Genomic DNA, 12,924 nt, shown 5'->3' on the forward strand with positions numbered 1-12,924 from the left:
TCTGGCAAGACACAAAATATGACATTTTGAAGAATTGGTTTTTGAACTGTTTTTGTCCACATAATGAATGTCAATGAGGTACAATTCTGTTTTGGATCACATTGACTTTCATTATATGGACAAAAAGAGTTGAAATATATATTCTTGATAAATAGTTTTTTGTGCATCAAAGAAAGTCACACACACACACACACACACACTCTGAAAAGTTTTTTTGTGTTTTGCTTTGATGCATTAAAAATAAATGTATAATGTTACAAAAGATTTCTATTAGAAATAAATACAGTTCTTTTGAATTTTCTATCCATGAAAGAATACTGAAAATTGTAACAAGGTTAAAAAAATATTAAGCACCACAACTGTTTTCAACACTGATAATAATAAGACATATTTCCTGAGCATCAAATCAGCATATTAGAATGATTTCTGAAGGATCATGTGACACTGAAGACTCGAGTAATAATGCTGAAAATTCAGCTTTGCAATCATAGGGATAAATTACATTTTAATATATAGTAAAATATTTAAGCAGTTATTTTAAATAATAATAATATTTTAATAGAAATAGTAATAATATTTTCACAATATTACTGTTTTTACTCTATTTTTGGTATATATTTTTTTATTGTACTGATCCCACTTTTGAATGGTAGTTTTACAAAAGTAGAATATTGTATTTTAGTACAAACATTATTGTGCATCAGGCAAATAACATTGAAAACGTTATATGGATATATTTTCAGTTTACAATTTCAGTGTTTGAATTTTGGGTTTTGATGTAAAAACAGTATTCTGTAGGAAAAACTGAAATACACATACAGTATTATTCTAAATCTAATTGTCATTTTTGTGAATTAATGAACCCAACACTTATTTTATTTATTTAAAAGGGAATCATTAATTATTGACATTAAATGATCAGATCTACTGAACTTCTTGCAGTTCGCCAGTCGGTTGAAGCTGTATTTGTTGCCTAAGGTGTTAATTCAGGATCGATAAAACAGAACCAGAAAATGGTACTGTACTGAAAGCCAAAATTTCAATATTGATCCAACCCTAGAGTCTATGTAGGCAGTAGACAGTACGGCAGCACACTAGGTTTCAAAACAGAGGCATTATATAACCTCTGAGGAGAGTTGGTTGTCCAAAAAGATCTGTAGGGCTGAGAGAGGACAAGCAGACCTCAGATAACTAATGCAAAAATCTGAAGAAATATGACTTTAATAATGGAAAAAAGTATCATTTGCTGTAGTCTCCTTGATGTTCTGTTTAAGCCATCCTTATGCTGGCAATTCCAGCAATTCTCTCATCAGTACATGCGTTCCTTTAGACTGATCTGGTGTTGATGTCTCTCTGAGCGAGATTGAATTACATATGCCGAAGCTCAGGTCTTGAGCTCCTGAGCTCTCACAAATGGATTTCTCTTTATGGCTCTTGTTAAACTTTACATGTCTAAAGTAGTTAACATGGAAGAAAAACTATCGTACGCAGAGTCACACGTGGGGCTCGTAAAAAAGGCGTAGAGTTTCTGTCAGGCCGAGCGCCCCCACCCACCCCAACACGTTCTGCTTTAGCGGTGTTACATTAAACAGCACGGCCGGCGGGATTTACAGCCGGCTGGACGTCGGATGGATCTGGAGAACGAGGGGACGGAGAGGAAAAGAGAAGGAAAGCTGAGCTGCTCGATCCTTGGAGGGATGACTTACCGGGATGAGCAATTATCCAGGAAGAGACAGGAGGAGAGCGCTGACATCATCTGCACATGCTCACACGCACTCCCACACGCACACGGATGGAGGGAATGCGGATGGATTTATGCATGCACAAAAATAAAAACAGTCCTCACCTGGAGCAGTTTCCACAGTCCATAGCTCCAGAGAAAGATTTGTTCTCGTTCTCAAAGAAATACTGAGTCTGTTCGGTGATACAGCTCTCTTTGGAGAACGCATCCGCAAGGTCATCCTCCGAGTATGCTGAAAACACACAAACGCACCATGCGCATACTGTAAATATCAAAACGCATGAGGATCAACAGCCTACTTATCAAGAACACTCATAAAGTCAATTTTGGATGCTTGTTCGATTTAATTGCATCAATTCATTTTGACTCAATTGAATTGCATGTAATCAATTTACATTTGTACAATCGAAGTTCACTTAATCCATCCGTTTTAACTAGTGATGGAAATATTTTATGTAATGGCTTTAGAAGGGGTCAAAAGGGTATTTCAACATGGAATGTTAAGAAAAGTGCAGACTAAAGGCCCTTTCACACTGGACGCAATTTTTACGCACGAATAATTCGCGCGATGGTTTTATTGTTTGCTGTTTCAGCTGTTTGTGTAATGAGTGCTTTCACACCGAACGCGAATGTGCTGCGGCGAAAAAACGACTTTTTTTTTTCCGTTTCGATGTCGATTTTTTTTTCCTTTTGCGGCGACAGAAAAGACTTCAGCCAAATCATATACTACAAGGACAATGATTGTGTGGCGTAGCATTGCCAACCAACTCGGTTATCACGACTGTGAGTATGTTGTGTGATAGTTTTAGTTGTTGTATAGTCCTGTGCTGTGTAGGCTAGCAGGCTAAACTACATTTGGGATAGAAAGCTAATCGTCAAAGATAGAGATAGAGACCGTGTTTACGCGGCTCATGTGATGGGTTTTGACGCGAACTATTCGCACACGAACTATTCGCTTTTTCGTTACGCATCCGGTGTGAAAGGGCCTTAAGGGGCCATTCAGACAGAAAGCGTTTTTCCATCCCAAAGCGCTATTTTTCTGTTGTTTTTCTATGTAAACACGCTAGACGTGAACATTTTTTATATATGTATAAATACACTACATGGATGGATGATTTGTGTGTGTATATACTGTATATTGTCATTTTTTTAAACATTGAGTAGTGTTATATTGTGCTGAACCAAAGTTACTTTTTCAACGCATTCTACTAGACAAAACTAAATAAATGTAATTTTGTAAAACAAGACTAGAATAATTAAAAAAATGCTCTTAAAATAGAGAAATGTAGAAAGATGAGCCAGAATTCCATCACTTAAACACTTAACATACCTGTGCCCATGACATTCGGGAGAGTCAGACTGAGGAGAAGCTGCTGCAAAATTGACCTAAGAGGGAGACAGTGACAAACAAATGTGAATATCCACCTCTCACTTCTATCCTTCATCTGTCTATTTTTCAGCATGCAGTGTCTATTTCTTCTTACCAGACCGCAGTGGAGGCCCACCAGCCTACAGTTAGCATATCTGCTATCGTTGGCTGCCAAAAACAAACACACAAATATAGATGCGACAGTTAATACAGAGACAATCAAAACATTTGACTTTCAGAAGTCCCTACAGTACATGATGGTTTTCGAAAGAAATTGACAATATAAAGTTCTTTACCACGTATATAGAACGGGGTCCTGCAGCAGCTTTAGTTTCTCTCTCTGGGTCACAGACGGACTGGTAGTCGTAGGTTTTATTAAAGGAGAACAGCGACGAGTTGACCAGAGTGATCATCAAAACCGGGTCCACTTCACCAAAGAACTGACCGATCTGTAAATCAGAGTGAACATACGAAAAAGACTCCTTTAGGTGACTGTTAACATATAGTATTGCTGGAGCTGGCATTAAAATAGCAAAAAGACTCAATTAGCCTTGTAAATATATTCTACCTGCGTGATATAATCATCCTGATTGGACATGAGCAGAAAGCCGCCATCATCCAGAATCACACAGTCCACTTGCTGAGGAGTAAAAACAGCCATTCATCAGAAAGCGAGAGTGAAAGCAGCTTTAGATAAGTGACTACAGAGGTCAGAGCAGCATGAAGCAGTCAGCGCCCTACCTTATCATTCCTGAGGCACCCGCAGATCTCATCCTTGCACTGCGGAGAGGAAATTATGTGAGGAGAGAACTGAGAATTCATGAAACAAGCCTTTAACAAGACTACTGGAGCGAGTCAATTCATCTCCGCTCTCAGACGGCAATATCGGCCCATCTAGAGAGGCTGCGTTTGTGACTAAACAGCTTCCACATGTGCAGATAAAGAAAAGGGGTCATTTCTGCTTACATTTTTCTTGGTGGTAGCGTTTATGAAGCTGTTCATCCAGGCCGACACGTTGAGTTTGACTCCCACCACTGTAGGATAACATAAAACACATCTGTGATGAAATCTTATTCATGTCAGGACGAAAAAAAAAAAGAATAAGATAAAATGTATATGATGAGAAGGAGCTATGTCAGGGTCAGACCTTGATGAGCACAAAGCTCTGAAATGAATTAATTAGTCACAACATTTGCTAGTCATCAGTGACAAATCATAAAAATCATTTTTGCAAGAACTACCAAATTTTGTTTGAAACACAATACTGGGGACTTTACTGTTTTTATGACAAACCTTTGTGGGAATCCTTGATAATTCAGTATAAACAGATCTATTAAAACAAAATGTTGTAAGATTTTACACTTACACTTACTTTTTATTTAAAAGAAAACAATCACACTAGCGTTCAAAGGTTTAGGGCCTGAAATATTTCTTTTTTAAGTGCTTTATGCTTACCAAGGCTGCATTTATTTGGTCAAAAATACAGTAAAAACAATGATGAAAACTGTTGTGCTGCTTAATATTTTGGTGAAAACCAAAAAAAAAAAAAAAAAAAAATTCTTTGATGAATAGAAAGGTCAAAACAACAGCATTTATTTTTAAATAGAAATAATTTGTTACACTGTCACATTTGACCATTCTAACACATCCTTGTTGAATAAAAGTATTCATTCATCATTCATTCATTCATTCATTCATTCATTCATTCATTCATTCATTCATTCATCAATCAATCATACTGACTGCAAACTTCTGAACGGTAGTGTAATTGAATTTTAAGAGCTCACCAGCAGGTTTGAGTTTTGTTCCATTAATGTCCAAGTCCACTGCTTTACTGACAAGGATACCGGACTCATAACCAGACTCTCTGCTCTCTGTTTCAAGGGAAAAGATGACACAAATGCAGAACAATAAATTGCATTTACCAAAAAGGTTGGATTGACTCTCTGCTTCATGTAACTAATCCGAACAAGCATGGTTTTAGTATCTAAATGCTGTTGATGCAATTCATCTGGTAACACCTGCCAAGGTAGACATGCTACATCTGATACCCAAATGTTTGAGAGAGATCTGTAAGGGTTTCAGTCTGCTTTCACCATTAGCTTAAATGGTAAAAACTCCCATAAACACAAGGACCAGGCGTTCCCCTGGGGTTGTGTCTTGGCGCATGGGTGCTTCTCGACCGTGTGTGTATTAGTCCTGCAGACCACACGTGCGTGAATGTGAGGTAGTCTCATTGAATGGTAATCCCCAAGTAATATAGACTTACTCGACCTTGGCAAGCGATCTGTAGGTGCGCATTTCGATTAGATCAACAGCTGTCTTAGTAAAGCAGAGTGCCAAAGAGAGCATGCATCTATCCAAAAGTTATAGAGTGGACATGTATTGTAAGTGTGCGTGTTTCTTACTGTTGATGTATGGGGCAGTGAAGATGTATATGTCATTGTCCAGATTCCTTTTGTAAAAACTTGAGTCATAGGTCTCAGAGTTTTCACCCCATTCTTCCCCAGCACTGAGAAAGAGACAAATGCATGAGGAAGAACCAAATTAAGAAGCATTTCAAACAAAATGCAGAATCAATAATGAACAATAGCAATATGTAATGATTGAACTCAAGAATGCATAACCCAAAAATCCTACATGAATGCAGGATTTTTGCATAACTTGTAGTGGATTCAATGGTTTTTATTAAAAGGCATTCTGTCATTATCCTTATAGTCAATGTAATAAAATCATAAAAAATAAAAGATTACAAATATTTTAAAAAGTTGACTTGAATTTGTTTGTTTCAATTCCCATGTAAAATAAATAAATTCAATATAACTAATAATAACTGTAACTAATGTGCAAATTACATTGCTGAGGCTCACATAAACGATCTATATGAGGAACTCATGGAATATCAAGGAATTCATTTTCTTTAATTAAACAATTAAACTTTTTTTTTTAATAAAAAATAATAGGTAAATTCTAAATAGAATAAATCACACCATATCAAGTCAATGAAACTAGGGATTCTAGGGTAAAGCAATAAAGGAAGCAATGTGTGGACATTAATCTCTACTATAAGAATTAAATACAGCATATCAAGGAATTACGCAATTACTTATTTTTAAAATAAATTAAAATAAAGCGACAGTTAATTGAAAACTGAAAAATCTCAGACATGTCAGCCAAAACATCATTTATTTTCCCCCCATGAAACACAAAATAATATGATTAGCAGTATGTACATGCCGCTGTTTGCCATAAAACACAAGTGGACAGTAATTGGTGCTGTGAAGCTAAAAAAAAAAAAGACTTTTGTCTTTTGTGCTTTAAGTTGAGTAAATATGAACTGTGAATAAGTGCACTGCTGTAGCTTCTTTAACACTGCCCTGCTGTTTTACACCTCCAGACTAAGTTTATGAACTCAAGCACTCAATGTTATAGATTTAAGCTAATAAAGACAGGAGAGAGATTGGCAGCTGCACATGGCTCCCATAAGAAATCTCAAAAGAGTCCCTCTGTACCAGAAACATCCTCTGAAACATGCCTTTTCACTTTTTCTTTCGGTCTCAACCGCAGAACCCCTGTGGGGATTGCCGACAGAGGAAAGATCGTAAAGAATTTAGCATCTCTCACACACACACATGCACACATGGGGATGGAGAGATGCACATATTTAACACAATGGTGAATGGAATACCTTTTAGGATACACACGTGTAATGCCTCCATCTGTAGTCACAAACCGGGCCAAAACTCCATCTCTAATAGACAAAAAAAAAAAAGACATCAGCTTTGTTTTAGTTTAGAATTTTCTGAAAGACCACAAACAGACTAGCTTTACACCTGTGAGTGTTTTATTCAGGCATTCATTGCGTTAAATTCAATTACTTCAAGGACATTCCAATCAAACAACATATTCAGCCTCCTATTCGAACAAAAAGAAAACAATGTTATATTTAGGTCATTCTTTAGTGTAAAAAATTTAATTGAAACACCATTTGTTTAATTGAAAACACTATTTTGACATATGCAATGTCTATTGTGTTTTTGGACTCCCAGATGGTCGGGTTCTTTAATCCTGGTTATAATTGCTAGACTCTCGAGTTTGCTTTTGACATTAAGACAGCATTCTTATTCATGACAGGACTTTAAATAGAGCTTTGTGTTCAGCAGTTATATGAAGGCGTCTCTCTGTCTTCTCTGGAGATCTTTGTACTTGAAACCTCGAGACATTTCACACAGACATGGATTATGTTTTATGTTGTTGCATGTGTGTGTTTTGTCCTAAACTTACACACTCTGCTCCTTCCAGACTTTGACGAGGTCCGCAGTGAGACCGGCATCCAGCAGCAACCGGTTTACAAGACTGACGTTACCTGACAAATACAGACAGAGAGAAAGGAAAGTCTTTATAGTTGATATAATTTTGGATTATGTCATGGAAAACATGATTTCTCCTTGTTCAAACTTCATTGTCCCAGAATATGGTCTACTAGTTGACTGGTTTGAGCTTGTCAGTGGCTGGTACAGATTTAAACAAATTGTTGAAATTAAATTATACTCTACCCAATATTTATTCAAAATTCACTAAAACAGTTTGTGAATATTAGAACAACTGCTCACCGATCTACAAGGGGTGGGGAAAGAGGGGACTGTATTATCCCTCTCAAAAGAAGTAACTTTAGCCAGTCTGTATTTTCGGTCAAAGCTGCAAGGGAATGGAACTCCGTCCCATCAACAATTAGACGATTACATGTTTTTGGCTCTTTTCAGTCTCATCTTAAAAAATGGTTACTGACAATTCAGCACTGTCAACATTAGTATTGTATTCTTGACAATAGACTTCTTTGTACTAATTGTTCTTGGCTATGTTGCTCTCTTCTGTTGCCATCTTTCTCTTTCTCTCTCTCTTTCCTTTCTCTCATGTTTACTTTGTTTTAGATATTTCACGTTTATTTTGTATTTTAATAGTGATTTCTCTGGTTGTGTGTGATTTTTATTTTATTTTTTGTAATTACTATTATTATTATTATTATTATTATTTATTTATTTCCATATGATGTGTATATGTGTGATGCTCTGTCTCTGTTTTTTTTTTTTTAGGGTGACCTTTTAACATTCTGTCAAGGGTCTACAGATGAAAAATAGCGTTTTGGGCTAATTCTGGCACGGTTACATTTATGTTTATTAATGTGCATTGCCCCTGTAAATAAATAAACTAAACTAGAAAACTGCCAAAAACTGCCGCCCGCGCCCGCCGACACACACACACACACACACACACACACACACACACACACACACACACACACACACACACACACCATATTCCATTGCAATCTTGACATCGCAGCCTGTTCATTACAGCCATAATAAAATATAATAATAAAATAGCATAGTCAACCTAACATATAAAAATTCCACTGCTCTGTTTATATAGTCAGTAGTAGGCTACAATTCGTACCATTTTGCGCATGTGAAGGTGATAATTTTTTCCGTCGATTTTGGAACACGAGTGAAGTACAAAGCCTATAATAAAGAATAGTTTACCATCCAAATACATCGCAAATGTTGAAACATTTTTATTCTAATTAGAGAGTTACGTGAGCCGTTATGTGAGCCCAACGCCGCTTTACTTTCACTTTCGCTTGAAAGTAGCAGATTTCATTTTGGCTTGTTTATTGTTTATTTATTTGTTATTGTTTTGTTCTAAATATCATTACATTTAAATGATTTGTTGTGGAATATGTTTTGTGTATTTTTTTACCACATTTTATTGTTGTGTATATTGGTAGGCCTATGTATAATAATACCGCGAAATTCAGTGCGGTCAATATGACCGTCTATGGCCGAAATAGGTAAATATGTTCATTTGTTTTTTTGCATTACGTGTAATTTATATGAAAAGCATTTTAAATGAAAATACAGACATTTTTAGGAAAAGTCAGGTACCAGCAGGATTTTATTTATTTTTTCAACAAAGTTATTGCAGATATAAAATTCAAAACGGTCAAAATGACCGACATGGCAGTTCTAGTGTTAATGTCTGCCTATTTAAAGGGTAACTCTTACCAAAATGCAACCTAGAGTCTTTTTGTTAATCTACCCGAGGCAAACTTTCGTTTAAAAGCATAATTAGAATGGAAACGCCACTTTTAAGTTTGACCGTATTTTCGTTTTCGGTCAAATTGCCTTTTGAATGGGAGTGCCTGGGGCACTTCTATGATAGCATCAAAAATCGCTATTTTTAAAACACTAAGAAGGCTCAACACAACATGAAACTTTGCTCGAAGTATCACCAGGGACTCTACACATGAACTCGAGCATTGAGAACATTGTTTGTGTACAGAGAGTTTACTAAAAAGAAAGATTTTGAACAACTCACTGTAGCTGTATCCGCCAGCATTTTGACAGTCAAAGATAGTCGATCTCCGAATGTGAATGAACTGACTCTGAATTTTAGTATTGCTTCTTATATGAGCATCCTTTTTAAAATGCAAGGTCAATATTGATTTTCACTAATGACAAAACAACAAATTATCTGTGAATGTATATGGAACTAAGCTTTAGGAGCTTTCCATCTTAACTCTCCTCCCTGTTACGTTGCATTCGGCGATCAACTATTTTTGACTGTCAAAATGCCAGCGGATACAGCTACAGTGAGTTGTTCAAATTCTTTCTTTTTAGTAAACTCTGTGTACACAAACAATGTTCTCAATGCTCGAGTTCATGTGTAGAGCCCCTGGTGATACTTCGAGCAAAGTTTCATGTTGTGTCGAGCCTTCTTAGTGTTTTAAAAATAGCGATTTTTGATGCTATCAAAGAAGTGCCCCAAGCACTCCCAATCAAAGGGCAATTTGACCGAAAATGAAAATACGGTCAAACTTAAAAGTGGCATTTCCCTTCTAATTATGCTTTTAAACGAAAGTTTGCCTCGGGTTGATTAACAAAAAGACCCTAGGTTGCATTTTGGCAAGAGTTACCTTTTAAGTCCTGTGTCTTCACTCATTCTTTGCAAAGTCTTGTAAATGTCACATTTCTGAGCACTCTCCCTCTGGCTACCCACGTTTTGGTTTTGACTTTTTTTGCCTGTGTTTTTCTGCCCTGTTTTCTTTTTGGATTATCTGTCCCGTGTTTTGACCTATAGCTTGTTTTATGGGTTATGATTCTGGATTGCCCTAATAAAGCAGCATTTGGATCCACAACTGTGTCTGAGCAGTCCGTGACAATATCGGTCTATATCACAACCATGAACATTAATATATAGCTACCTATTTATTTTTCTTAAAAAATAAAAAAATAAATAAAAAAAACCTTAGAGGGAGGGTGGAAACAGTGGTATGTAAAATTAAACAGCAGTAAAATATATTGTATTTATCACACCTATATTTACAAATGAGAGAGAGGGAAAATATGGAAATAGTCATGTAATTAAACAGCAGTAAAATATATTGTATTTATCACACCTATATTTGCAAATGAGAGAGAGAGGGAAAAGATGGAAATAGTCATAAAGCTACATTTATTTTATGAGGGAAAAAAGCATTACGTGGACTTTTATATAAAAAAATATATATGATATGGACTTTTAAATGTAAAAGCAACAGTTTGGTGACATGAACATTGCTGAATACTTTTCAGGACAAAAGTAATGCCTATCTGAGGAATTAAAAAGCTAGCAAACATCTTTGGGTGCGTTTGCGTGTGAGCGCTGCAGTGATAGCATCTCTTTACAGAAAACACAGTGAGTCATCACGAGCATGAACATTAGGATGACAGCGGTGGAGTCATTACCGAGCAGACTAATCAATTACAGGCTGATTAAACAAAGTGCTGACGGGGTCACCTTCACAGACAGCGGGACCGCCCGCCACACACGCTGACATCACTTGAGCGGGAATCAACCTGACTCAGCGCCTACAAGAGAGTAATCTGAGTCCTCTCACCTCTGATATCATTACATTAATAATGACAGCAGTGGTTTATACATGCAAAAGGTAGTGTGATACAGCGGTCCCAAAAAGTATTTGAAATTTAGATGTCTTTGCATTAGATAAAATATCCAGTTGGTTCGATTACAGTTGGTTTAAAGTCACTGCAAAAATGACTCCGAAAACACTTACACACTTAACTTTGAACCAATGAGAGTTCACTGAGGGTGTTTTCTTTGTTCATTTGAATTGAACATTTATATCATACTGCACTACACAATGTATACTAATTACTATGTATACTAATTTTGCGATAGATAGATAGATAGACAGACAGACAGACAGACAGACAGACAGGTAGGTAGATAGATAGACTCACACATAGGATCATTTGGTGTTTTTCTGTCAATGTACTCATTGAAGTCCATCAGAAACTGGGTGTTGTTGGATGTGACTTTGAGGTCCTTGCAGTATTCCCTGAAAAAAAGTATGATAATTATTCACAGAAAAAACACACGTTTGATGACCACAATGAGGCCTGTGCATTTAAGTAGTGTGAAGTTGAGACCAAACATTTTTGCTGCCGCCGTGTCTGTGGGATCCATTGTTAAGGGGAGTAATGTGTGGGTCTGAAGGTGTGAATTTACAGGCCTTCAAAGACCAATGGAGTCTAGATACAGCCCTTATAAACCTGTCACAACTAAACCCTGTGGGAGGTCTGCTGTTTTTGCTTGGTGTGTGTATATATATATGTGTGTGTTACCTGGGTGCAATAAAGGTGTACCCATATTCCTCAAATTTCTCCTGCTGCATGGTCTCAGAGACTACACAGAGAAACAGAGAAAGACATGTTTAGACAGATCATATTAAAAATATTCAAAACTATAAAATGACAGTAGTGATAGACCAATATATCAGCCAATATGTGGCCATTCTGAGATTAGACTGGCATGGACTAGAAAAGTGAAATTCAAGTTAATATGGCATAACAAAATGTTAATTTCATTGTAACACACACATACAGCCAGCCTTAACTGGTTCAGATGGTCTTGCAGCATGGGCAAGCTGGTCTGCAGCTGGCATCCACAGCTGAAAAAAGAACAAAAAACCAGCCAACAGACCAGCCTGAGAGACCACCAAAGACCATCAAAACATTTTTAGGCTGGTTTAATTTTTTTTGGAGGGAAATCAAATATATATTTCAGAATTATATCCACCATGCCAATCTCTAGTTATCTGTATTAGCACTGGCCATTGCAAAAACCCAAATCGGTTGACTGGACAGAACAAATTTTAAAGGAGAAACTGGGAAAGAATTATAAACAATTAACAACATGCAAAATCAATGTAATGTTTATAGATTAAAGAAAAAAACGGATTTGAAATGCACTCATGAGAAGTAACAGATTATTTTAATTGCACGCATACAGATGTGACATGACTGCTCTGGAAAAAAGCAGGAAAAGATGCATGCAAATGACATTGAAAATAAAATGGTACAATAACTGACGAATGTAATAAAATGTGAAGATCTTAGAAGAGGAGGGTGCAGTACTTGCCCTTGTTCCCTGTGGTGAAAATCCAACCAATCAGAAGACAAAGAGAAAGACAAAGTTACCACAGTCCATCATAGTCCCAAAAGATGTCCAACATTGTAAACCGGATACTCTGAAAACAGCATTTCATATAAAACATGCACTTGGAGACGTTGGCGGTTTCAGATTAAGCCAAAGCCTGGACACACAACAAAGACGCGAGTTTGAGATTATAGGCGTGAAGAAATGGATGCAGACAGTCCTTTCCATTCAACACAGAGAGTTACGAGAGGAGTGAGCGGAAATTTGGCAGGCATGGTAAAATAATTCTGACGCTTGATGAAAACATCAAATGACA

At 36.7% G+C, this 12,924-nt stretch overlaps 1 protein-coding gene across 1 annotated transcript in view; it reads right to left on the reverse strand.

Moving 5' to 3' along the window:
- LOC308695004 (voltage-dependent calcium channel subunit alpha-2/delta-1) overlaps window positions 1-12,924 on the reverse strand; it is a 126,350-nt gene that overhangs the window by 9,305 nt on the left and 104,121 nt on the right. Inside the window, exons 23-35 of the mRNA XM_081372895.1 lie at window positions 11,795-11,855; window positions 11,411-11,508; window positions 7,395-7,476; window positions 6,799-6,861; window positions 5,519-5,622; window positions 4,898-4,984; window positions 4,077-4,144; window positions 3,852-3,890; window positions 3,679-3,750; window positions 3,407-3,559; window positions 3,226-3,278; window positions 3,072-3,127; window positions 1,847-1,973 (exon numbers count right to left, since the gene is read on the reverse strand). Of these exons, the coding sequence (XP_081229021.1) occupies window positions 1,847-1,973; window positions 3,072-3,127; window positions 3,226-3,278; window positions 3,407-3,559; window positions 3,679-3,750; window positions 3,852-3,890; window positions 4,077-4,144; window positions 4,898-4,984; window positions 5,519-5,622; window positions 6,799-6,861; window positions 7,395-7,476; window positions 11,411-11,508; window positions 11,795-11,855 (1,063 nt within the window). The remainder of the gene's footprint in view (window positions 1-1,846; window positions 1,974-3,071; window positions 3,128-3,225; window positions 3,279-3,406; window positions 3,560-3,678; window positions 3,751-3,851; window positions 3,891-4,076; window positions 4,145-4,897; window positions 4,985-5,518; window positions 5,623-6,798; window positions 6,862-7,394; window positions 7,477-11,410; window positions 11,509-11,794; window positions 11,856-12,924) is intronic.

Source organism: Scardinius erythrophthalmus (assembly GCF_964197995.2).
Source record: "Scardinius erythrophthalmus genome assembly, chromosome: 8".
NCBI lineage: Eukaryota > Metazoa > Chordata > Actinopteri > Cypriniformes > Leuciscidae > Scardinius > Scardinius erythrophthalmus.